The sequence below is a fragment of the Strongylocentrotus purpuratus genome, unplaced genomic scaffold (assembly GCF_000002235.5).
Source record: "Strongylocentrotus purpuratus isolate Spur 01 unplaced genomic scaffold, Spur_5.0 spur5_scaffold_11, whole genome shotgun sequence".
In the NCBI taxonomy this organism is placed as follows: domain Eukaryota; kingdom Metazoa; phylum Echinodermata; class Echinoidea; order Camarodonta; family Strongylocentrotidae; genus Strongylocentrotus; species Strongylocentrotus purpuratus.
Window position 1 is genome coordinate 5,591,960 of NW_022145596.1, and position 25,624 is coordinate 5,617,583.

General features: G+C 34.5%; 1 protein-coding gene across 1 annotated transcript; it reads right to left on the bottom strand.

The window, feature by feature from the left end:
- Nucleotides 1-10,539: 10,539 nt before the first annotated feature.
- LOC115922167 (integrin-linked protein kinase-like) lies at nt 10,540-25,397 on the bottom strand. Its single transcript, XM_030980461.1, has 11 exons — nt 24,521-25,397; nt 19,790-19,955; nt 19,034-19,129; nt 18,329-18,425; nt 17,175-17,252; nt 14,887-14,972; nt 14,182-14,413; nt 12,531-12,652; nt 11,846-11,945; nt 11,258-11,388; nt 10,540-10,795 (listed from the first exon to the last, which is right to left on the bottom strand). Exons 1-11 carry the CDS (start codon nt 24,607-24,609, stop codon nt 10,646-10,648), a joined length of 1,347 nt encoding a protein of 448 aa, XP_030836321.1. The 5' UTR covers nt 24,610-25,397; the 3' UTR covers nt 10,540-10,645.
- Between the last annotated feature and the right edge of the window lie 227 nt (nt 25,398-25,624).

Here is a 25,624-nt window from a genome sequence, read left to right on the forward strand (position 1 = left end):
GATGTATTAAATAATTGTAATTTTGATTGTCTGATTGAACGGGTGTTCCTTCATCTGCAATAAACAGTGACTAAATGGGCTCAAATGAAATGGTGCATTTGGTTAAGAATATGAAATTATTTGTTTGGTCTGGTAGATTTGGGGAAGGAGGCAGTGGGCAGTGGCGGATACAGCCAGTTGGTCCAATTTTTCAGGAAAGGGGGGGGGGGGGGGGGGGGGGGGGGGGGGGGGGGGGGGGGGGGGTGGGGTGAGAGACCACTTTTTTTTTTTTTTTCACCTAATTCGTGAGAATTTTTTTTTTTTTTTAATTTTGTTGTTGTTGACCCGTCAGCCCCCCCCCCCCTGTGGATCCGCGCCTGCAGAGGATCCAGACGGCGTCAAGGGGGGGGGGGGGGGGCTTTTGTTTTTTGTTTTATATAGGTTAACTTTACGTTATTATCCTATTTTTTTATCGTTTTGGGGGGCTGGGGGGGGGGGGGCCGGGTCTGAATAATCGCTCCGTGGATCCGCCCCTGGCAGTGGGACATTTGTAATCTTGGCGATGAAAGAAAATTGAATACCTGACTGAATGTTAAATATGCATTTTATTATATACATGCTAATTGTATTTTTTTTCTTTTATCCTCTTTGCCAAGCAGAGCTAAGCATCCCGTTCTGATTATCTCATATCTATGAACTGAAGTATCTAATATGCAATGTTCTATGTGCTGTTCATATCGTATTATTACGTGATTATGTCATTTGTATACATTTCTTCTGAAATTTCAATGGTATGGGATTTATACAAGGATGATGCTGTTTCATGTTATGGTGTAATTAGTGTAAAAATGTAATGAAAATATTTTTATTATCAATTTAAGCACATTATTTATCTGATTTATGAAATCACTTTATCAAATATTATGTTTGATCTTGAAATATTTTGTTTACAATTAAAATGGATATAACTCAAACATTCCTTTTGAAGCCTCTTTTTTAGACTGATGTACATGTATGTCTTTGTAATGTGCTTTAGTCTCTATACAGACACCAATAGCATGTTAAAAATAAAAGTTATATATTATGTATACGTATTACACTTAACATGATAACAAAGACTTAACCTTAGGAAATGAACCATTTTCAAAATGTAGTCAATGTTATACACATTCACACAAATTCACCTGCGATCTTCCCCCTTTCTTTCATGCTTTTGACAATCCCTTTTCTGAAACCTCCCTCTTTTCTCACACCTCTCTTATCTAATTCCTCACTTTTTTTATTCACACCACATTTCTCTCATTCTCTTTTACTATGATGCTTCTGCTGATTCAAGCTATGTCTTACATCGGGAGGTCCAATGACAACAAAAGCTATGAGACGGCTTCATTTGTATAAAAGCAAAGAAAAACTAATTTAATCTATTCTCAGTTCCAAGCCCACATGCTAATGGATGGGGGTACAACATACAAGGTTTACCTACATGACATGTCGAGCACTCAAGCTCTCAATGAATGCTCAAGGATTTTTACTCCACTACATAATTTGTTGCCAACTACTTAAAGTCACTCAAAAAATATATAAATGTTTTACTTTTCCCTCATGTGTATGATTTGAAAAAGGCTGCTTCTAACTTCAATATCATTAGACATCATGCATTCAATGACATGTTGCTTTCAACAACCCCTTTTCACAATAAGTCGGGCACTGCACGTCTTAATTAGAAAATTTGTTGCAAATATTTTCTTGAAGGAGTATTTTTTTTTACCTGAATCTGAGTTTTTGCCAGTTTTTCTGATCATTAGAAGCTTTTGTCAAGAAAATAATGAATATTTAAAGGAAGAATTGTATTAAAAAGCAGAAGTGTCATATACATTTCTAGAATATCCACCAATTAAATGATATAAAGACAATGTAATGCATAAAGAAACAATATCAAGTGCTTGTATATGATAAAGATTCAACAGGATGACATTAAGGCCCCAAGAAAATGAAATTCATACACACGTGACAATGTAAGATTTTCTGATAATCGAAAGCATGTCTGATCACATGTTAAAACAGCATCAGTTCAGCTGTACTTCAAAAATAGATTTTTTTTCAAGGTAAAAAGAATTAAATTTTATTTCAATTTTCAAGGAGAGGGTTATTGATCCACAAAATCATCCTACAATCAGGACAAGCACTAGCTGGTAGATCAGCTTCCAGGCTTAGATACATGATCAATATAAATACATGAATATGCATATGAACTACAATTAATATGCACCAGCACATAAAACGGGAGAAAACAAAACAGGAAAAGCAACTTAAAACAATTATATACAAGATGACGTAAGGATACAAACGTGAAATCAATAAATAGAAATCGCCAAGCTTATATAGATCAAAGCATTCTTTGGCAGGTATACTGCAAACTACAATGAAAGTATTTTTAACATAGAACAAGAATGCATTATGAATCTACTCTACTCATGATAAATATCTATTTTTAAAATTCTTTTTTTTTGTTCCTCCATAGGTACCCCCACCCCCCCCCCCCCCCCAAAAAAATAAAAAATAAATAAATAAATAAATAAAATAAAATAATCAACAAAAATCATGAAATAATAAATTGTGGTTATCCTGGAAGAATTTACATTAATATCAGATTAGCAAAAATATATTTTACATGAAACATGCAAACAGTTGACAAAAGAGATTGAATTGAAAAATTGGCAAGACTATGATTTTCAGATTATACCATAACAAAATTACTGATCAACTTACTTGTTTACCTGTATGTAAATTATCAATAAATACTACGACTCTACAAATTTTTCAAAGTATACAGTCTATCCAAGTTTTTGATAACATAAATAAACATGTCAGTAATAAAGGATTGTATATATCATACACATACATAATAACTTTTAAAATATGATATATGATTGACCATATCATAATTAAACAATGCATCTCTCTACTGATAATCATATGTATACATGTATGTGAGTGGGTGGGTGTCGGTGCCTCACACATTCCAAATCTACAAATAAAGTTATTCAGCATAGACCAAAATTGGTAAAAGAAAAAAAAATTGACTTAACAAAAGTTGCAGTATGATATTGATAAAATAAAAAGGGGGAAAAAACATCCTTCCATACTTCCAGAATTGTTCCAAATAATTGAAAATAAAGACTGCATATTAAAGAAAAATTGATGTTAAATCTTCCAAATGGCAACAATTGAGTTTATAAAGAGCAGTGCCACATACACAATATCAACTGGTTAAAATAAAAGATTGAATAGATAAGGATAAAGTATAGCGAAAGATTGATACAGGAACCTATACAATATTCAACAAGACTTCCCTACAGTGAAAAGGATAAATCCAAAAACCAGTCAAAAAATGTCAGAATCATGAGGATTTCTTAGGCACAAAGTGAAGATTAAATACAACAGTCAAATTTTGAAATCTACACCGTGTATGAAGAAAAAATGACAATACTTGTTGAGTTGTAAAGTGAAGGAGTAGGCAGAGAATTAAATGAACAGATTTGGCACAGAACTACAAATATATTCAAAACTGATTTCTGCCCAGCATAAGGATTACGTGATTGTTGTAATAATGAACTAGAGAAATACAATATCATATAATTAAGTGGTTAATGGTGAGCTGTGAGGAAGGAAACCGAGCCCGAACAGATCTCATTTTATTTTTTTTTAATTAGAAGAGTTCAAGAACAGCGAATGATCTCTTTCCTACATTACACAGAACTCAAGGCATCTCCAAGAAAAATGCCAGTTGATTATAGCTCCTATGCATTTATTTGAAGTTTGGAAATGATGAAGGCAGGAATACTACACACAGGAAATTGTTGCATGATTTGTGTTTCAGAAACATGCTAATGGACAATGGTCCCATTTTTTGTTCACTCATATGCATTTGCAAAAGCAGCAGTATAAACTACTTTAAAAGAAGTTCTTCCATACTCTCAATTTCTGCAATACAATGAATGCATGCAGAAGAAGTGATACATTACTAAATAATTGAAAGACCACAGATTTAGTACTTGTACATGATGTACATTCTCATGTACTATTCGGTAAAAATACATTGAATTCCTAAATGTCCCAAACCCCATGGGTGGTATTCTCGAAAGCGGCCTAAGTTAAACCTGGCCTAAGTTAAACCGTGGTTTAGTTAGGCCAGGCTTAACTTAGGCCGCTGACCTAAATCATTTTCATTTCTCGAAAGGTGGCCTAACTGATCCATGGTTTAAACCTGGCCTAACTTAGTCCATGGATTATTCACCATGGTTAGGGTTTCTGCACATGCTCAGTACCGAAGCTGCGACGTCACAATGCACTAAGACAATGGATGCGCGCAGTGTGGAGAGGATGGATCACCTCGATAACTTGAGCAATATGACGTCACAATGCACTAAGACAATGGGCTAAGACAATAGATGCGCGCAGTGTGGAGAGGATGCATCACTTTGACAACTTGAGCAATATGACGTCCAGGGGCGGCGGAGCGACTTTCAAAGCGGGGGGCAGCACCAACAAAAAGGGCACTTGCTGGAATTGTATCATTGTTAAAAGAGAAATTATCAGAGGTGAAAAGGGTCACATTTCACACCTAAAAAGGGGCATTGAACATATTTTAAAAGGGGCACTTATGAGAATGAAAAAGAGGCACTTAAAAAAAAGGAAATGTGCATTTGTTGTTAATAGGGGCACCTCTCAAATTTAAATAGGGCAATTATCAGAGGTGAAGGGGCACTTCTTAAAAGTGAAAAAGGGGCACTTATTGCAAAGGAAAATGGAAACTTGTCAAAGGAAAAGGGGCGCGTGTCAAAATTAAAGGGGCACTTATCAGAGGTGAAAAGGGGAAGGGGCACTTTTCCTATGGAAAAAGGGGCATTTGAAAAAGGGGCACTGTACCCCCCCCCCCCAACTCTTTCTCCCTATCTCCATCTCTCTCTCTCTCTCTCTCTCTCACACACACACACTATCTCACATCATTGTTTATTTCTCTCACCATTAAATTGTTCTTTCTCATTTGGTTCCCTTTCTCTTTTACTCTATCTCTCTCTCTCTCTCCCTCTCTGTTCTCTCACTGTTCTATTTCAAGACTTTTCCATGTATAATTCAATGAACCCAACAGCATGCACACTTAAAATCAAAAGATATGAAAGGAATATTGTATATGACATATCAACAATTATGTTCAATTTATTTATTTTTCTTAAAACAGAAAAGATTGTAATTCACAATGAATACGATTATAAAATTGAAGGTCAAATATTAAGCTCCAATAGCCTCATAATCTGCTACTTGAAACTAATAGAATTAAATGTTATGTATTTGTTACATTACTTTTTCCCATTTTTTTAAAACAAAGCATAGTCTACTTTTGAGCCGTGTTTCATGACTTGCACTATATTATAAAACACATCATGAAACATGATTTCTTAAATGATTCTAAATCACAATTTTTCCAGTGAAACAATGAACATCTGATGTACATAAAAAACATCCTTATGAGTGATGGTTGCTTTGTGGTTCACATACACAACAAGGACATATCAGGCTTTTTATCAATGGTTGCTTGTTTGTTACCATAGCTTCATGTTATGAGGATTATAATACAAAGGTTTTGATCCCCATGCAGTCACAGTTACAGCAGATGGAGTCTGGTTCATTGAAGAGGCTAAGTAGAACTTTATAGTCCTTGCAAGTATGTCTGTTGAATGAAAAGAGAAAAGAATGAAAGGAAGCACATTGAAACCTATTTCTGTTAAACATTAAAAAGGTCTTGCATGTACATTGTGGTAAAAGTGGAGTGCATAATCAATTACATGAAAGTATTGATTGAAAAATGTGAATGAACAAATGCCATCCTTGAAGTACCTGGGCATACAAACAACAACTTATTCGTACAGCCTACCTGTCAGATATTCAGCAGCTCAGTAGTTCTCCTTCCTCTCTCTGAATTTGTCTCAGTTATCGGGGAATTTGACTTCATTTATTTTACTGAAGAAAAACATCATCCTGAAACAAAAATAAAAAGGTTTATACCTCATTAAAATATCAAAGACCTACTCCATTGATAATTGGTCTTAGTTATAGTGTCAATCATATTCTTAACTCCAAGTTGTACTTGCCATGTCATGGCCTAAGAAAGCCCTAAGTAGTTAAAGTCTATAGCCAAGTTAGTCCCTTCCCTAAAATCAAGTCTAGAGGTCTACATCTTACTTAGATAACCAGCCGACAGTTGGCCTAACCTAGATGTAAACGCAGCCTGGAATAGAGATTTTACAAGGCCCTAATCGTTAGAGCCCAACTTTTCCATTTTAGTTCAATCTAGCATTAGACCAAATATTGTCTTTGTTTATGTTATCTCCCAAAATGAGCTTCGTGAAAGGGAAAAAGTAAAATGAAAATTTACTGCACTATACTGTACCTAAGTTTGTAGGTCTCTAAGTCTTATATGGTCCATAATTGTTAGTGGTAGGTTTGAATTTTCTTCTGACCCAAATTTGAAAGTAATTAATCAACTGTTGATTATTTGTGTCTTATTTTCAGATAGTTCTGCCCAGAAGTCTAGGCCAAGATGTCACTGTCAGGAGTGACTGGTAGCCATGGCAATCGAGCTGAAAATATTAGCTCATGCCGATTTCAAATGAATAAAAGTTTGAGTGTAGATTGCACCTACATTCATCAGACAAAACAATTTTAAATCACTTCATAATGTACCTGTAGACACATCTGCAGATTCATAAAATCAGCAGATCTGTTTAATAAAAATTGTATAAACATGACTTAGTTTACAAAATTTAGGCGTAATTACAGCTTTACTCACCAGCAGACTTTCCAAGAAAAATGGGCTATTTTTCCTGTTCAGGAAATAACTGGTGTTTGGCCAACTGGCTTGGAGACGCCTATGTGGGTGCAATCAATAGCACCGACCATATTAACGCCAGGGAAATGGCAGTAATTATAAAATTCATGTTGGGTCTGCACTCTGCAGGACTGCCTCTCTTGTTGAAGGAATTGAGATGTATTGCTCCCATCTCCTGGCAATGGCTATTGAGATGGACTTCACAAGGCGGGACACCGTAGCTTGGGAGAGGCCTTCTTTTTTCATCCCCATGCATCAATTGAAAAGAACCTGAAATAGCAGAAAATCAAGATGAAAAATATGTTGATATTTGATAAGATATTATAATTTCTCTTTCTCTGTAGTTTACTAACTAATAGTATTATTAGACTAAACTACTGTAACATTATCAACAAATGTATGTCAAAAAAAGGAAGCTTCTGTCCATTTCCTTTCAATTTCTATTAGACCTGTCTAGACTAGACTCTTATTGATGAAATTTAGATCTAGGTCTAGTAATATTATTTTAAAAAAATGTTTTTCTTGGGGGGGGGGGGGTGGTTCTGAAAATCATCATCGTCCTGTAGAAAATTATTGCACCAACAGCCACAACTACTAGCACTGCAGCTCAGGCAGAGGTGATACCAGACCGAAATTTCTGTCTCTTCGTTCGTTAGCCTCTGATTTGGGTAGGGTCGGCTCCTGAAAGAGAGGAGCCGATGTTATGTTTAAAAACAGGTTCATTGAAACTAACATGCAATTGAAATTAACATGCCACTTAGAAATGCACTGCAGCTGTTAAGGCACAGTTCATTGTTATTCATATTACTAGATGCATACACACAATGAATGTATGCAAGGTCCTCTGTTCACTACATTATACATGTAAAAGCACATGGATATCGAGTCTGGATTAAACTACCAAAGCAACCACACGTGTTTCTGAAGGCTCCATTTTGTTTGTCTCTATACTTGCATTTATTTAGCTTAATAGTTATTACTTCCAACCCACAACACAACAGCCGACACTACCCAAATCAGAGGCTAACGAACGAAAGAGACTGCATGCTAGTCCACTTTTAGGCAACAGCGTCTCAAAAATCCACTATAAAAGTAGTTTCTACGTCTAGCAATGATAGTTTTAAGGTGGTGTTAAGGTGGTATATGCGTACGAAAGTACAATAGTGCCAAGAAAAAAATTACCCGGTAAGAAATTGATCAATCTCAGGAAACGAAAATGTTAACCGACAATTATTTGCACGTATGGGACTGGTCTGCGAACACCATGAAACTTTACCAAGTTTCCCCAAAATGTATTCAGTTAAAAGCATTTTAGATTATCACCAGTACAGCAACATGAAAGTAACACAAATACTTTATTAGCTGGTGTAACTTTCATGAGCGCTTATCCTTACAAAAGAGTGTAAATTGTTATCAAATATAGAAATTCAAATGCAAAACTTACCGTTCACTCTCCGCGGACAGTCGATTTAACTAAAAAGTGACGTCACGTGAAGTTAGGCCGAACTATGACGTATTTAAACCTGCCCTCTGAGCGGCCTAAAGTTAGGCCGAACTATGACGTATTTAAGCCTGGCTTATCTTTAGGCCACCTTCGAGAATAGCAAAAAAGATAGTCCATGGTTTAAACCAGGTTTAGGCCACTGATTTAACTTAGGCCGCTTTCGAGAATACCACCCCATGTCTTCATGACATTTACATCATTTCAACATACTGGACTGACAATCTACAATAGTAGCACCTTCCGTTATAACATTGTTATCTTTTTCTTCATCTACTAATGCAACCTGTGGCTTCATTCATATATTTCATTATAACATTTTAGAAAACTAATCCCTTGCCAGTATAAATTCTGCTGGAAATATGGCACCAATGGATATGATTGCTTTCACGTTCACCAGCTGTAGAAGACTAAAGAGATTATAATATCACCACTTTGCATACCAGTAACGTATATCTATTTCCCTTGACCTTGAAAAATTGTCATATTCCATCCAGTAAGTCTAGGCTAACATTTCAGCCTTCGCATCTAAAATTGTGACAAAGAACGGGTCCTATCTGATATTACAAAGACTTATCAAAATGAATAAAAAATGATGTTCTATACAAGATTCATTGTGACACTATATTTAGAAAATGTTACATGCATCCATATTCATTACATTCAATCCTTAGTATCAAAGTCATTCAGTCCTCCATTTTATTCCTTGTAAAAGTCTCCTACATCTCTATTCAAATTCCTACATGTTATCCAGCATTTAAAGACATGCATGCAATTGGCGTGCCATCTATATGAATGAATAATGTCTGAATTCCCAGTCTTGATAGACACTTGTCTCACATTGACAAAACAATGTTTGTAAATTTGCACATTTATAAAAACACATGTGACCATAAATAGCTTAACTTCCAAGTGTGTGTGATCTCCAAATTTTTTTCTCACAAAAAAATTAAAATAATAATAATTTCAACATTCTTTTTTTATTGAAAATAAAAATATATGCTCGAGGCAATAACTCATCATGCATCATTACATATACATTGTATAAACAAAAATAATTGTAAAAGAGCAAAAAAATATCTACCATAATTGCATAAACCCAAAGTGTGAGGTTTTATGGTTCATGGAAAACAATAAAAATTGTATAATAATTTATAATTTATAATTATTGGAAGATCTATCACAGTATTTGTGACCGTAGTGGAAGATATGACATACCAATTGTGTCGATTGTGCTTCCTTATTATGTCCATGCCCATGAACGACCTATAGTTTTCAACTATATGCAGAATATATATTCCAGCCCTGAAAATATGCTTCTCTGTAGGCTTGAATCAGCCTTCAATATAAATTTTAATTTTGATAGAAAAGTATGTGGTCACAGACCAGCTTGATTCTGCGCTCATTGATGTCCAAACTACTTTCCAGAACAGAACTTTTCTTCACAAGTTTCCTTGTCTAATTTGATTGTTGCTTTTTCACTTTAAAGTTGAAAAGATTATATCTGCAATCCTTGATAGTCAAACTTTCCACTAAGATACCGGTGGTATGTTGTTTAGAACATTTAAAAAACATCATCTTCCATCAACAAATTATCTGAAATCCTGGATCCTGCTATGGTATACGTAAGTAAACTGTACTTTTACTTATCAGTTCATTTCACTCACAAAATGCCCAAACTTGCCTTTTTTTTTATCTGGTTACCTAAAAACTAGAAAGGATCCTTTCATCATGAAGGGCTACACTGGGTGAATCCATACCAATCACTTCTTCAACCCATCCTCATCTACAGATCTAGCTTACAGAGAGGGAGTGGAACCATGTAACATCACCCTATTGGAGTATCTTGAGCACCTTGCAAGGAGGATAGGACTGCTATACAACATCAATCAACCACCGATACTCACCAAGGAGTGGGGCAGGGGTGGGTCTTTGGCGCCTGCCTAGAGGGGTGTTTCACAAAGATCCTAAGTTGGACTTAAATATTATGGAGAGCCACTTGCAGCCTTAAAATAAAATATTTTCAAAAGCAAAAATTGAAGTATTTTAGACTTTTTATAAATTCCACATCAAGAACATGAAATCTCCTTGATAATAGAAAATATGATTGATTTCAAGCAACATTTTGTGCCTTTTAAAATAACTTTTACAAAACATTTTTATAGATGCTAACGGCTTTCCATAAATGTTAAGTCTATCTTAGAGATAAGTTCAACTTAGGATCTTTGTGAAACACCCCCCTGGACACCTATTCTCAATCGCTTTCACGTAGGATCCTAGTTGGAACGCATCCTCTCCAGGATGGGCATGATCATGTCAAACCTGGGTCGCTTGGTTGAGTCTTCATTCATACAGATCTTGATCAGCTTGCTCATGTGAGGGGAGGAGCCTGGGGGCACGTCAATCCTTAGACCCTCTCCAACAATCTAGACAGTGAAAAGTACAAAACATAAATAATAATAATAATATTCAGCTTTTTATACAGCGCTTAATACATCTCGGACGTCTCTTTGCGCTTTACAGATATACTATTACCCCAGCCATTGGATTCAGTGCTTGCCCGCACATAATGAGTGCACAATCTCCACTCCCTGGGGAGCATTCTAGCCAGGATGTGAATCAGAGAGTTCCAATGATGCCATCTGATTCCAACTCAATCACATGAAGATATTTTAAATATGACCAAATATCAATGCTATTTGCCATCAATGTTTCACAGGTATGTACACATAAAACAAGAATTGCCACTCTATACAATGTTATTCCTTAGCTTTAGCAACATGTCATCCTGTTTATCCCTACTCAATCATTCAAATGAAAACAGAGGTATCAGAAATAACATAATATCCCATGAGAATAAGACTGGTGATCCCTTCTCAATGCCATACCTTCATTCCAACCTCCATAGAGGACATGCCAGCGAATGGTACTTCTCTGGTCACCAGCTCCCAGATCAAGATAGCAAAGCTCCACATGTCTGCTGAGCGAGCGTTCATCTCTTCAGGGCTTTTCTGCAAAGCTGAGGAAACAATATGAAGCATAGGTCAGTTGGAGGCCCAATAAGAATGGCTCATATGCTGAAACTCCAAAGATTGTTAACTCTACTTTAAAGATAAAGTTGAGTTCTGGTCTTGCAATTGCATTGTAAAAGAAACGGTGTGGAATTGATAAGCTATTGATAAAGCTTTTATGTTTAGCCCAAATGATGACACTGGGACACTTGATAGCGAAACCGTGAGTGGAACAAGAGATGAGTAAGTAATCAACAATACCAGTAATATAGGTACAACACATTTCACACAGATTGTTTGAAAGAATGCCTTAGACCTACCGTACTTAAATTGAATTTGAAACTTGTAACTTTTACAGCAATTTTCATTTGATATGAGGAAAATCTTTTTCAAGATGTTACAAATTATCTTGTAGAATGTTTCTTTCAACACGTAGTAGAAGTGAGGGTCTACTTTGAACCTTACCTTCTGGTGCCATCCAAGCAGGATTGAAGAATTTAGCTCTGTTCTGAAAGGAGAATCTGGTATCACCCATGTTGATCTTAGCTGTCAGCTCCTCATCAATCTACAAAAAGAAGATTTAAGATTACTTTCTAATGATATTTAGTATAAAGAGCTTAGCTCTGATATAGAACAACAAGGCTCAAGTTTAATGAGGCAGCAGCATGCACGTCTATAGCACTTGTTAACAAAATGGGGGGCATCATTACTCCAAGTGGATTGCTTTTTGCTGGGGGAGGGGAAGGGTGGCATATGTTATGTACAGTTGTTTTAAAGAGATTAAACTTTTACATGCATTTGGTGCTTAATGGAAATGAAAAGGAATGGAGTCATTTGGTTAAAAGGTTATAATTGCTCTACAGTACATACATTTCTAGCATTTGTGCTACCTTCTACATGGCACTCTTATTATAAGGCTTTTTTTAATCAATTCATTATGATTTCTTACATTAAACCTGATCTTATTTTTACAACACACAAAACAGGAATTCAGCAGAACAGTATCTCTCTAAATATCTCACAAAGTCGTCTACTGCAGCCCAAATTGACTTATTTTAGCAGAGAAAATGCCTCTCTGCTTCTAATCAGACAATTGATGCTGACTATGTAAATGTTTGATCGATTCAATGAAATGACAATGATGTCTTACCATGATATTCTTACTGTTGAGATAGTATCTTGGGATGAGAGGATCCATTGCATGTAGGAAGGACATACCTCTCGCAATGTCCAATGCAAAGCTCACCATCTGACCATGATCAACAACAATACCTGCAAATACACACATATATAATCTAGTGTTAATCTTTATTTCGATTTTATTCAACATGTACTTCAACTGGGTTTAACTGAGTCACCAGTTTCTAAGGTTTTTATTGTAGGTGTATAAGGCAAAAGTACATACAGTATTAAAGGTAATGTAACATAGATTGAATTAAATTTGAGGAGCTTTTTAAAACCTTGATAGAACATTCTTTCATATGGTCACCTTGGGGATTCCATTATGTGCGTTTTCAAGGACAGTTCTTCTATTACTGTCCATCCCAATCAATCTACATAACAAGACTCTATAGATGATCCTAATGACACAAATGACCTTGTAACATCCACATGGGCCTGTCTAGCCTTTGATTCAGACTAAAAATTGAGAATCTGAATATCCCAAGCTCTAAATGTACGTCATTCATCAATTTGAACTCAAGCTAATATACCAAATACCTGGTACAATCATTTCAGTTAAAACAACAGTTTTGATGAATTAAAATAATGCTGAGGCAATTTAGAGCATCTCTGGATATGAAAACTGACTACATATCGGGTAGACAACTTAGGCATCAATATCTCAATACTTCCTAACACATTTGTGGAATCAGCCAGTGATAACATATACACTGCAAAATGCAAATACATGTAGCTGCTACAAGTCTAGTCTACTTAAGGACATTTATAATTCCATATTAAACAAATACAACACTTTAATACATTCAATATTGAGGGGGAAATGGACAAAGGTCTGGATCTCAGACTAAATCATACCATAAAATAGACAAAAAACATTCAGTGAGTAAAAGACCCAAGGGCATTTCAATTTACAGTTATTTGATTGTATCCTAACAATTCTATTTTATCTTTTCTTTCGCTCCTTTATTAGGATGCAGGAGTACACACATAAAAAAAAAGCACAAGAGAAGAAGAATGAGTAAAATAGCTGCATGGACAGAAGGAGGAGATTTTGTGACTTCTTTAGATTGACTTACATGTTATTCAATTTGTAGTTCCCTACTGTGGGTTCAAATGGCGGTGGAGAATATGTGCCAAAAGAAAAAGAATCCTTGTAACGAGACTCTACCACCAAAACCAATTACAGGTGAAGGAAAAGCCAAACAAATGAACTATTCATATATACAGCTACATGTTGTTAAAGTGGACATAGCTATTTCCATTCATCTTCAACGAGGGAATAAAAATGTAACACATTATATCAATGAAACTTGCTTCTAAATTCCTTCCTTTTTTCAATTACACCATCTCCCGAAAAATCATGCACTCTTCTAACATAACATCAGCAAACAGGGTTAGATTATACATGTACCAAATGTGTTTTCTCCTGTTAATTGATAGTGCTCAGAGTATGCAGATTTGAATGACCTGATACTTATAACAATGGACAGTCTCATCCATCTTCAGTTTTTTTTTTTTTTCTCATCTGGGAGGAAGGAGTTTTGACTGCAACAAAATACTGTAAATGTACAATGGCTTTTCTTGATTAAAATAAAATAAAAACAAAAAGGAGCACTCACCGGAGGCTTCATGCAGAACATGAAAGAGAGACCCATGCTGGAGCGTCTCACTCAGCACGACAAGATTGGGTGGTTGGTTCACACATCCAAGCACAGGATGGATGTTGGGATGAGAGAAGATGCGTAGCCGTGGGAACTCTTCACCAAACTCTCGAGAGATACGAGAGGTCACGTTGGTGACCTTGAGTACCTTAGCCATGACAGCAGTCCCCTGCCAGATACCCTTCCACATCTAGACATCAATATAGGCATAAATAAAGGGTTACTCATCTGTATTTGTTTTTATAATCATGGGGATTCAAGGTTCCACGAGTACCCTCCAAATAGCAATCTTATGCTGTAATAGGTTATCTTTAACTTTGCATATGAAACCATATCCAATTGGTTATCTGCATTTTTTTAATACATTTTATGAAACCATTATTATTTATAAATACACTGAAAGTGCAAACTACTTATGGGCTTTTAGACTGAGAGCTTGGAAAAGATGAAAAATGAGAGAAACAGAAATGAGGAGACGTAATATAGAACACGCTATCATTATCATTTTCTTTTTCTTTTAAAGAATATGGACCATACTTTCTAAATAAGGTCACATGTATTCTTCAATATTAAGAGGTGTATTGATCTCAAAGAGATTTTGAACTACGTTTGTTCATTTCATCAGAGAATAACTTGTCTGAGGATTGTGGATAATATACTTACATCCCCTGTAGGGCTACTGTTGATCTTGCTTTGTAGCTTGACATGTTTCAGATCGATACCAGCAAACCTTGATAGGGTTCCATCACCTGAAAACAAAGAAATGTAAGAGAACTAGAATATACTTCAAGACAAACTAAAGCATCATTCCTCCAACTTATTATGATCTATATTACATACTTTTTAACATTGACGACATGTTGTGAGAGTGAAACATTGTAGCAATAACAGCAGTTAGATTCATCAATGTATCTCATTTCCAAATGACACAATGGCATCTTTCACAATCTTCCTATAAATAAGATTCTCCTTGCTTTGTTCTTTATCAAATTTATTCATGTTTTATTTCTTCCACTAATCTCTCACTTCATATTCTGTCAGTGCCATCTACATTATCTTCCTTTTCAATTTGTTCTTTTCCAATACCCTCCTTGACTCAGTATACAGTCCTCTGCACACTACATATACAACTGGAATTCTTTAGTTGACCTTTATGTATGAAGCTTGTGTGGGCAGGTGCATTGTATGACACAGCTCTGTTGAGAGCAGGTTTTTAAAGGTATATACCAGTAGTCATTAGTTTACTGTAAACAAATATGACAACATGGGAGGAGGGGAGGAAAGTTAAAGGAACAGATGGGAGGACAGACAATGAGATTTTTTTTTTAAAGAGAATGGAAAAGAAAAGAGGAGTATGTTTGTGTGAAGAGACAGAAGGGATAAGATAAGAATAAAATGAATATTAATTGGACAGAGTAAAGAAGGGAAGAACAAAGAGAAAGATATTTAGAAGAGAAACAAAAGGAAAAATAACAGCATCTTGAACAATGTGGATATCATTAACCTGAAGTAAATTTGGTAATATCTGAAAACATGCATCGAAGCTGATTGCAACTTTGGACAGTACATGTTCATGAGCACTACATATTAGGAAACACATCTGTGTTTAATAGAAAAAGGTGTTACCTCACGTGCAGGCTTTTCCTACAGAACACATGTGCCCTGATAATGACTCATAATTCCTTACATAATTAGATTCCATCATGAGTGAGAGGCTTGTTTTTCAGGGGGATTGGATCGACATTGTATAAGTAGGATACATGTATATGCCACAGGAGTTGTTTCTCTATCAACCAGGGCCCGGTTTCACCAAACTTGTTATCAATAACAAGTTACAATAACTGTTACAAGCTACTGACATAACAAGTTACAATGACTGTTATAAGCTACTGACATAACAAGTTACAATGACTGTTATAAGCTACTGACATAACAAGTTACAATGACTGTTATAAGCTACTGACATAACAAGTTACAATGACTGTTATAAGCTACTGACATAACAAGTTACAATGACTGTTATAAGCTACTGACATAACAAGTTACAATGACTGTTATAAGCTACTGACATAACAAGTTACAATAACTGTTACAAGCTACTGACATAACAAGTTACAATAACTGTTATAAGCTACTGACATAACAAGTTACAATGACTGTTACAAGCTACTGACATAACAAGTTACAATAACTGTTACAAGCTACTGACATAACAAGTTACAATAACTGTTACAAGCTACTGACATAACAAGTTACAATGACTGTTATAAGCTACTGACATAACAAGTTACAATAACTGTTATAAGCTACTGACATAACAAGTTACAATGACTGTTATAAGCTACTGACATAACAAGTTACAATAACTGTTATAAGCTACTGACATAACAAGTTACAATGACTGTTATAAGCTACTGACATAACAAGTTACAATGACTGTTATAAGCTACTGACATAACAAGTTACAATAACTGTTATAAGCTACTGACATAACAAGTTACAATGACTGTTATAAGCTACTGACATAACAAGTTACAATAACTGTTATAAGCTACTGACATAACAAGTTACAATGACTGTTACAAGCTACTGACATAACAAGTTACAATGACTGTTATAAGCTACTGACATAACAAGTTACAATAACTGTTATAAGCTACTGACATAACAAGTTACAATAACTGTTACAAGCTACTGACATAACAAGTTACAATAACTGTTATAAGCTACTGACATAACAAGTTACAATAACTGTTACAAGCTACTGACATAACAAGTTACAATGACTGTTATAAGCTACTGAAATCGTGGTGTTTGATTGGCTGAGAGCAAATTTGTCATAGATATTTAGCATTTGTATGAATAATGTTTATATTTTGTTTACATTTCCACCATTCAGTCATTCATACATTTTTGTCTACATGAGATGAAAAAAGAGATGGGATACTTACGACTTCTCGTCTTTGTACCACTCCAGTTATTCCTGTATTGTATTTTTGTCATGTCTTGGCCCATGCCTGCTGCTTTCTCTGTTTATACAAAATTGAAATTAACATCAATATCATTAATACTGCAATGTCACATATTTAAGAAATTAATCATATACAACTGTATATACAGTATTTAGATCAAACAGTTGATAATGTGTAATGAGATTCATGAAATTCATCAGAATTGAACATTCAAACTTCACATTAATCATGTACCTCTATTTTAAGATATACATATTTAAATACAATTAATCCAGCTTTTGACACATTTTTTATTTTCATGGTAAATCGGCGAAAGCTGGGTTTATAGTATGATTGCAGGGCCCTCAGGAGGAAATGCTACTGATGAGACAACCATTAGTAAACAATACACATCAGCATTATTAATATTATTATTAATATTGTTATTACTAAATTGATTCAAAATAAAATATTATGTTTTGGGAGCTTTGAGCTGTTTAAGAATTTTTCTACACAGGCATACATCCATGATGTAGAAATATACACATGCTACATCCACATTTATTTATTTATTTATTTATTTATTTCGTTTTATTTAAACAGGGTGGCCCCGTCAGTAATCGCAGTACTGTTTTCCAGGGGGCCCTGTACACAAATGCAACATATACATGTATGAAGAAACAAACTACTTGAACAATATAAACATCACGGAAACATCAATACATACATGTAGTAACATATAATAGAAAAAGAGTAAAGAATAAGAGTGAATAATGAAACAAAGCCGTAGTAAGAATGATAAATTTCAATGAGCAATTTCAAATCAATAACAATATACTCTGATTATTATCAATGATGATCTGTTTAGATTTGAAAAAATTATTATATTGAGAAATTTATGTAAATATTCATGAAAAAAATAAGTAAAGAAAGGCAAATTTATCTTTAACATCGCTGCTTAAAATAGAGAGAACAAAAAGAATTCTTGGTCATGTATGAGATGAATTAGTTTACTCTGTATCTTACATACTGGTAGTACACTAGCTGCTTCATTTTACTATGCATGATGGCTTTCTGCAATATAAATATCCACAAAAGACAAAAACAATGTTCATTATACACTGTTGAAAGTTCATCTCTTTATCGTATCTTACCTTTTAACATATTTCCCATGTCTTCCTTAGTCTTATCCAGTGGTGTGTCATCATCTTTATTTGACAGGGCGACGAGGGCACCATTATTGATCAGATCCTACCAAACAAGATAACGCAGATATAGTGAAATTTGATGAGGATCTATATGCATACACATGTGCATGATACAGGGCTAGACACTAACATGAGGCCGGGACACATGAGCGCCCAAATCTAAGTCCGGACACCCAAGAATTGAAGAAGACAAAATACTTTTACATTTACATGCATATAAAGATTGTAAAAAGTTCAATCCTAAGCCCCTTCCAAAACAGTTAGTGTTTAGCCCTGCACATGATATATTTCTGTTTGTTTATTATATTTTTTATTAGAGGAGCAAACAAACAATATAATCCCCTAGGAATATCGTTCAAGACCATGAGCTAACTTCAACTTCAGCTACATGTATAAAACATAAAAATAATGAATCAATCTGTACTTGTGACTTAATTTATTAGAAAATTTAAATTCAATTCTGTAATAAATTAACGTAAAATCAAAACAATTGCATGTAGGCCATATACTGTAGTCACTGTACAAGTATTTTGAAATGCTATTTTCTGTATGGTAATCAAAATTCCATGTACAATCACGATTGGGATGAAATGCCCATGAAGTCGAACTTTTTCACAAAATCCAGAGAATGTGAGTTATGCATTTGCTTACCTGACATATTTGTTCATAATTCCAAAAGCATGCATAGTGAAGAGGTGTGTTTCCATGTTCATTCATTGCATTGATGTCTGCTCTGTGCTGAATAAGCTAGAATGCCAAATAAAGAAGTTCATTCATTATAATATGTTAAATTATATCAGTGCATTATCAGCTTCAACAGTCCCTATATATACTGTTAATGTGAAGATTTGTAAAACTTATTTAATCTAATGATGATAATAATAAAAGTGTGATCTTATAAAGCACAGTGAGCACACATGTCTGTCATACTTGACACTCCTGGCTCTTCATAATCTGCAGGAGATAAAAACACCTGAAAGCATCTTAAAAATCACGAGCAAATAAAAAGATCAGTAACGGTACTCATTAAATTTCAAAATCCAAATTTGCTGTTTAGTTTTTCTAATTTCAAAAGGAGCATGGCAGACTTTCATAAAACAATCTTAAAATCCTTTATCTGGATTCTATATGGGATTGGGAGGTACTTTTCTCTTTTTCACCATTATGAAGTAACAGATTGCCTTAAACTTTCAAGACTTTGGGGTCATTTTCAATGATTTCACTAACATTTCCCAAAGTTGTATGTATTTTAGTATTTTTTTTAAATATTTGTTTTAATGAAACTATTCATCAAATACTGTATGTCTGCCATTACATCATAAAATAACATAAATTGAGTGGATCGGAATAAAACAATTCATTATGATTCTATGAGAGCAGTATCATTAAAAGGGCTGCTAATTTTACCTTGAGGACAATATCTCTATGACCATGTGCAGCGGCTAAGTGAAGAGCTGTATCATCACCCATGTTAGTAGCATTAATCTTTGCTCCTCGACTGATTAACATATCAACGATGTTGGTACGACCCTCCTTGCATGCCCAGTGCATGGCACTGAAGCCATGGTCATCTCTGGATAACAGAGAGAAAAAGAAGAAGTGGAAAATAAATTTATATATATACTTATTTCGATAGGTCTACATCATACATGTATTCAAAAACTTTAAAAAATCATAATTAGAAACAAAAAATAAAATGGTTTTATAAAAAAAATCATTTTAAACAATGTATACATACATGTACATGTATAGGCAATTTATGATAATATACTGTCTGTAAGACTTCAAAGCAACTTGATGATTCAAAATGGTGGCATATTTCTGTTGAAAACATTTCACTGTAGAGTGTAGAATGCTACAAAACCAAACAGATATAAATACAAATAGTAATAGTCACATGCGACAAAACACTAGTTACATCTTCTCTTTTTCAATTGAAAATATAATATTTGTTACAGACATACACTGTACTCCTTTTCTTTAATTTGACTACATGTCCTAAATATACAATTTCATGTACATATTTATAACAAAAAGGTTTACCACTTAATCACAATTTCACACTTCACTGTAAAATTAGACATCATCAAACATCCAGCCATGAGGCTTGCGCATCATTTTTTCCTTTTCATTTTTGTGTTTTGTTTTTATTTTCATGATTTAGAATTAAAATTTCTATTCACAGTTTCAATATTCCAAATGACGTACAAAAAGGCTATCATACTCGACATACTGTACATGTAAGAATAGGAATTTTACTCATATTATAACTCTTTCCTTAAAAAAAAATATCCTGCTTGTACCACACAAGGTGCTGGAGCGCGACTGGTGCTGTAAGCTCAGTCTCTCTAGTCTTTTGATAGCAGATTGAAATTTCATTACAGCCATCATTCATACTCTACATCTAAGCATTATTTACAATCAACTGAGTGAGAACATAATCTAGGTAATTTTTCTTCAGAAGCCCAAAATGCGCCTCCATACATGTACTCAATTTTATAAGAACTGCTCTACAAGAAGCCTGTCATATTTTAATGCAAGATGAGCTATTGGTCACCTTAACATTCCCTCTGTATGACAAGCTCCCCCTTAAAGGTAAAGACCAGTATTGGAAACGCCCCAATTTCAAAAAATGAAATGGAAGCTCTTATTACCAATCATGTGAAAGAATACAGGTATGTTTTGAATATTACATGTACATGATGATACAAATTTTGACGGGAAACCGCCTACTAATTGATATATTTGGTAAATTAGTGTATCTCTTGCCTGTGAGAGATATGAAATGCACTGGTCACGCATGTGTGTGTAGTCCCATATACATCTTTCTGTGTACAGTGCTTCTAACTTTATGAAGACTTGGCCAAATTTCTTATCATTTTGATGATTCCAGAACCTTGCAGTACATCAATGCTAGATGATCAACCTTTTCTGATCGATTTCACAACGTTTCTTTCACAATGCAATCGCATGACCATAACTGGTCTTTAGCTTTAACGGAACACCCTAGTAATTACATATCATCTTCTGCAGTCCACGAAAGGAACATAGCATGGTCCATACATGTTCATGTACATGTAGTTCCACAGAAAAAAGAGACTGTTTTTACATAAAGGTATATGAAATAGTCAAGCCTTTAAAATGCAATGAATTACTTAAATCATTTTCATACACATGTACTGTACAGTGTAGTTTGTTTGATGATGAAAATTTCTTGTGCACTTTTTCTAATTTTCTTCTCCCTACTTGACTTACAGTACATGTACCGGTAGACTTAATTTTGAGGTGAAACTACTTTAATAGTCAAATTTGTTTTGATTGATTGCATATTAATGTATCGTTTTTAGAGTCTGACTGTTTTTCTGTCTTTTTCTCTGCCTGAATCATAAAACATTAGTATAATTAGATATACATGTACAGCGAGTGGAAACAACAAATATCATAATTTTGAGAAACAGAAATAAGAGTGGGGTAAGGTGACTAAGGTCTGAATCTGTGCAATGAACTACATGTACAAATGTGTATGTAATGACAATATTACATTGTAAGTTGTAACATAAATTTTAACACATTTTTGTCAAAATTGAAACAAACTGAAAAGTTCTAAAAAAGTTCTGAATGTTATCTCACACTGGCAATCAAGAGATCATATTATGACCTGCATTCTTAACACGATTAAATTCATTACTGTACGCTGGAAGTTCTGGAACATGTATGTATTAAAAAGAAATCTTCAAAATCAGCACATTTCATTATTTACTTAGAACTAAGTTTCACATGCATTTAGCATTGTCAAAGAAATCTAAACAAAGTACATGGGTCTGGGTGTACAGTACATGTACCGGTACATAAAACATTATTCTTTCCCTTACAATATAGCTGCATGACCTGAACGCTCTATGTCAATGTACACATACATGTAGGTTACGTGGCAGTTCCCCCTTTAAGCGGGCTTCTGATAGGGCTGCTGTATACTTGGCATACCATCGCTGCTACATCATCAGCCTTAAAATGAATTGATGTATCTCCCACATGTCAAGATAGTTAACAAGCCGGGCTTCTATCATCCTCCCAGCAGCAAACTACCAGGGAGGGGAGATGAAATTTCATCACACTGACACAGGAGGCCTGTATGCTCATGCCTACTGTGATCATTGAACATACACTGTAGGCATATACAGTAAGCTATCACAGGGAAATTGATATGATATTACTGTAGTAAACCAAACAATACTGAATACTGTAATAGACGAGATATTTCATAGAATTCCATGTTTAGTGCTTTCATGGCTGGTCTTTGTAATTTTGTTTTACAATCTCCTTTGGTATCATGATTACATGCACACATATACATGTAATATCTGAACATGTATCATTATGCTATACCAATTCAAATCTTTAACAAGCTACATACATGCACATTCAAAACATTATATTGTTGGTGATTATTCATATGTACTGTATGTACAAAACTGTACTACTGTATGTACTATTCAATGTACAATATACATAGCATTCAAGGGCCTACAAGTATATTGTACAGTATGCCATTACAAGTACCTGCACTGATTTCATGTACATTCAGTTTCCTGTAATGTGTATGGTAATGTTCAGGAAATATTGTGCCTAAATGTAGATGTGATATGGGTTTGTGAAAGGAAATATGAAGTCTCCTATAGAGCCATGTTTTGCATACCGGTAAACATCCTGTGTTTTAAGCCACACCTTTGCCATGAAACGATATGCACGTAAGTAGATACAAAACACAAAAGTCTCTAAAACTTGAGGGAAAATAGATTTCTAAAAAATTTAGCTCTTAACAGGACCCTGTATGTACATTCAATTATCAGAGCCTTAATAATAAACAACTGCTCTAAAAGAAACCAGAAAATAGCAGAAGGTTATTAATTATTTTAAAGTTGTAATCACTATACATGTTTTTATGTATCGGCACTTCAAATGGGCTGAATCGACAATGTCACTGTGACAAAGTGCCGGACAACTTAATTTCCTCCTCGTTGAAATGCAAAATTGACAAAAATGTCAATATTTCAGAATGAACACGAGTACTTTTGTATACTATGCTATCCAGTATCCATACTACATTTTGAGGGAGAAGGTATTTAAGAGAAAAACATAAGTTAATGGTAAATTTATATGAGAACAGGAGAGTTGTCCGCGATTACATCACAATCCACTCACCAATTTGAATTTTGCATACGGTAGATTTAGTGATCTCATTTTGAAAAAAGTTCATAACTCTCTATGTATTATTGACAATTTTGTTTAAAAATGCAAATGATCTGTTTCTCTTATTCTGCTTTCATACTAATTGTACACAGGTGGGATTGTCCTTTTTTTTTAAAACAACAATCTAACTCTGTTAAATGCAACCAAGGAGATATGAAGGTATTCAAGGCCCTGTTACATGTACATGTATGCACTGTACCTAACTTGCTTCAAACCTGTCAGTAGTACTGGACAAGAAAAGAAAGCAATATCCCATTTTATTTTCAGAAGGCAGGGATAGAATATATAGCGGGTATATAAACATGCATATGCTGTACATGTACATAATAAAATGTTCCATCCCTTGATCCTTTCTTCTACTGAATTATGAGAAAATAAATTTACTTTTTATTAAGGAAATAAATGAAGAGCTTGTAAATATTACGCATGCATGCATTCCTATAAATTGTATCATGACTTTGATATTTTAATATATCTTTGCTGTAAACTTTATCATATTTTTACAATACATGCAATCATTTGTTTTTAAGTGAATTCAAACATTTCTCAAATCATTCCCAATTTCCTATCATCATATACAATAAAAAGAAGACAAATATGATGTATAATAATTATTATTAAAAAAACATAAGCATCTAATTGACTACAAATCAATTCTCAACATAAAAATACTATCTTATTTGAGATGAATACTTTAAAGTCTCAAAGTCAAAACCATCCCAAGTAAGATATTTTTTTGAATTGTTTAATAATAATAGTCAGGTGAGTCATTTTTAATGACTAATTTGAAGGCATAGCATAAATATTGACAATTCTATATTTGATCAGCCTCTCATAGACACATGTCTGTGAAATAACTTTCGGTTCTTTCATGCATTCCATTCTTACCCTTGGTTTGGATCATTCTCAACTTTGTCCAACCAAACTCTGACGTACACTGCATTCCCATCACGGATTTGTGAAAAAATGTCATCCATTGTTGTATAAAATTGTTTCAAATTCAGCTAAAACTCCTCTTTAGGAAGCAAGTCTATCAACTGTAGTAAGTCAAATGCCTGGACAATTAGTCACTTAAATATCTATGTATTTATTCATTCAAGTGATTCATAATCCTGTTGATAAACTTCTCCTTCACTGCACTGTGCTGGTGTCAATCAAACACGACTAACTGTGGAGCAAATCCAAAGTTCTCCAGACCAAAATACTGGATGTCCATATGAAACAAGAAGAGAAGAATATTGTGTTATCTTTTCAACAAAGTCATGTTGATGATCATAATGATGGCTGTCTTCAAAACAATAATGAAGTTCACTGACTGCCAAGTGTTATTATAAACCACTGTCACTGAGTGATAACATTAACAGTCTACACTACAGAAAAGATTTCAATCATGAAATGAAGTTGAGCGGTTGATCCTTCCGCATCTGTTCAAATCAAATCAATGCTCCTCTCGAGCACGGCCTCGTCTTGTTTAGAATTAGATGCTCTAAGATCTAAACAACTTTATAACATGAAGCTTCATGAAGTGCGGGTCATGTCATTGCCACTGGCACGTACTGGTTCAATAAGTTCCAAAAGATCCCAGCTAAAGTTGAAACATTATCAAGTTCACTCAGTTGCAGTAAGGTTACTCGCGGTAGAGCTAGGATACGATTACGAGCGCGAGATACACGGGCCACTCCTCCACTCTTTTCAGACGAGATTCCCGATAATGGATGACCTCACGCCTACGGGTCAGGATTCTTCGCATTCCAAATTAGGTTGCGGAATGTTTACATACGATAAAGGGAATTATTTTTCGAGTTCAAATTTTATGATAAATTATTAAGTTATTCTTTAAGTATCTATAATTAAAGTTTGTTTATTAATTTGTTATTTTTTTAATTGTAAAGCTGTTTGTTTTATCTGGAATAAATATTTCTTATAATCTAATCAGTGGTGTAACAACTCGACATTTCAAGATGGCAGCCTCCATGGTCTCCACGAATGTGA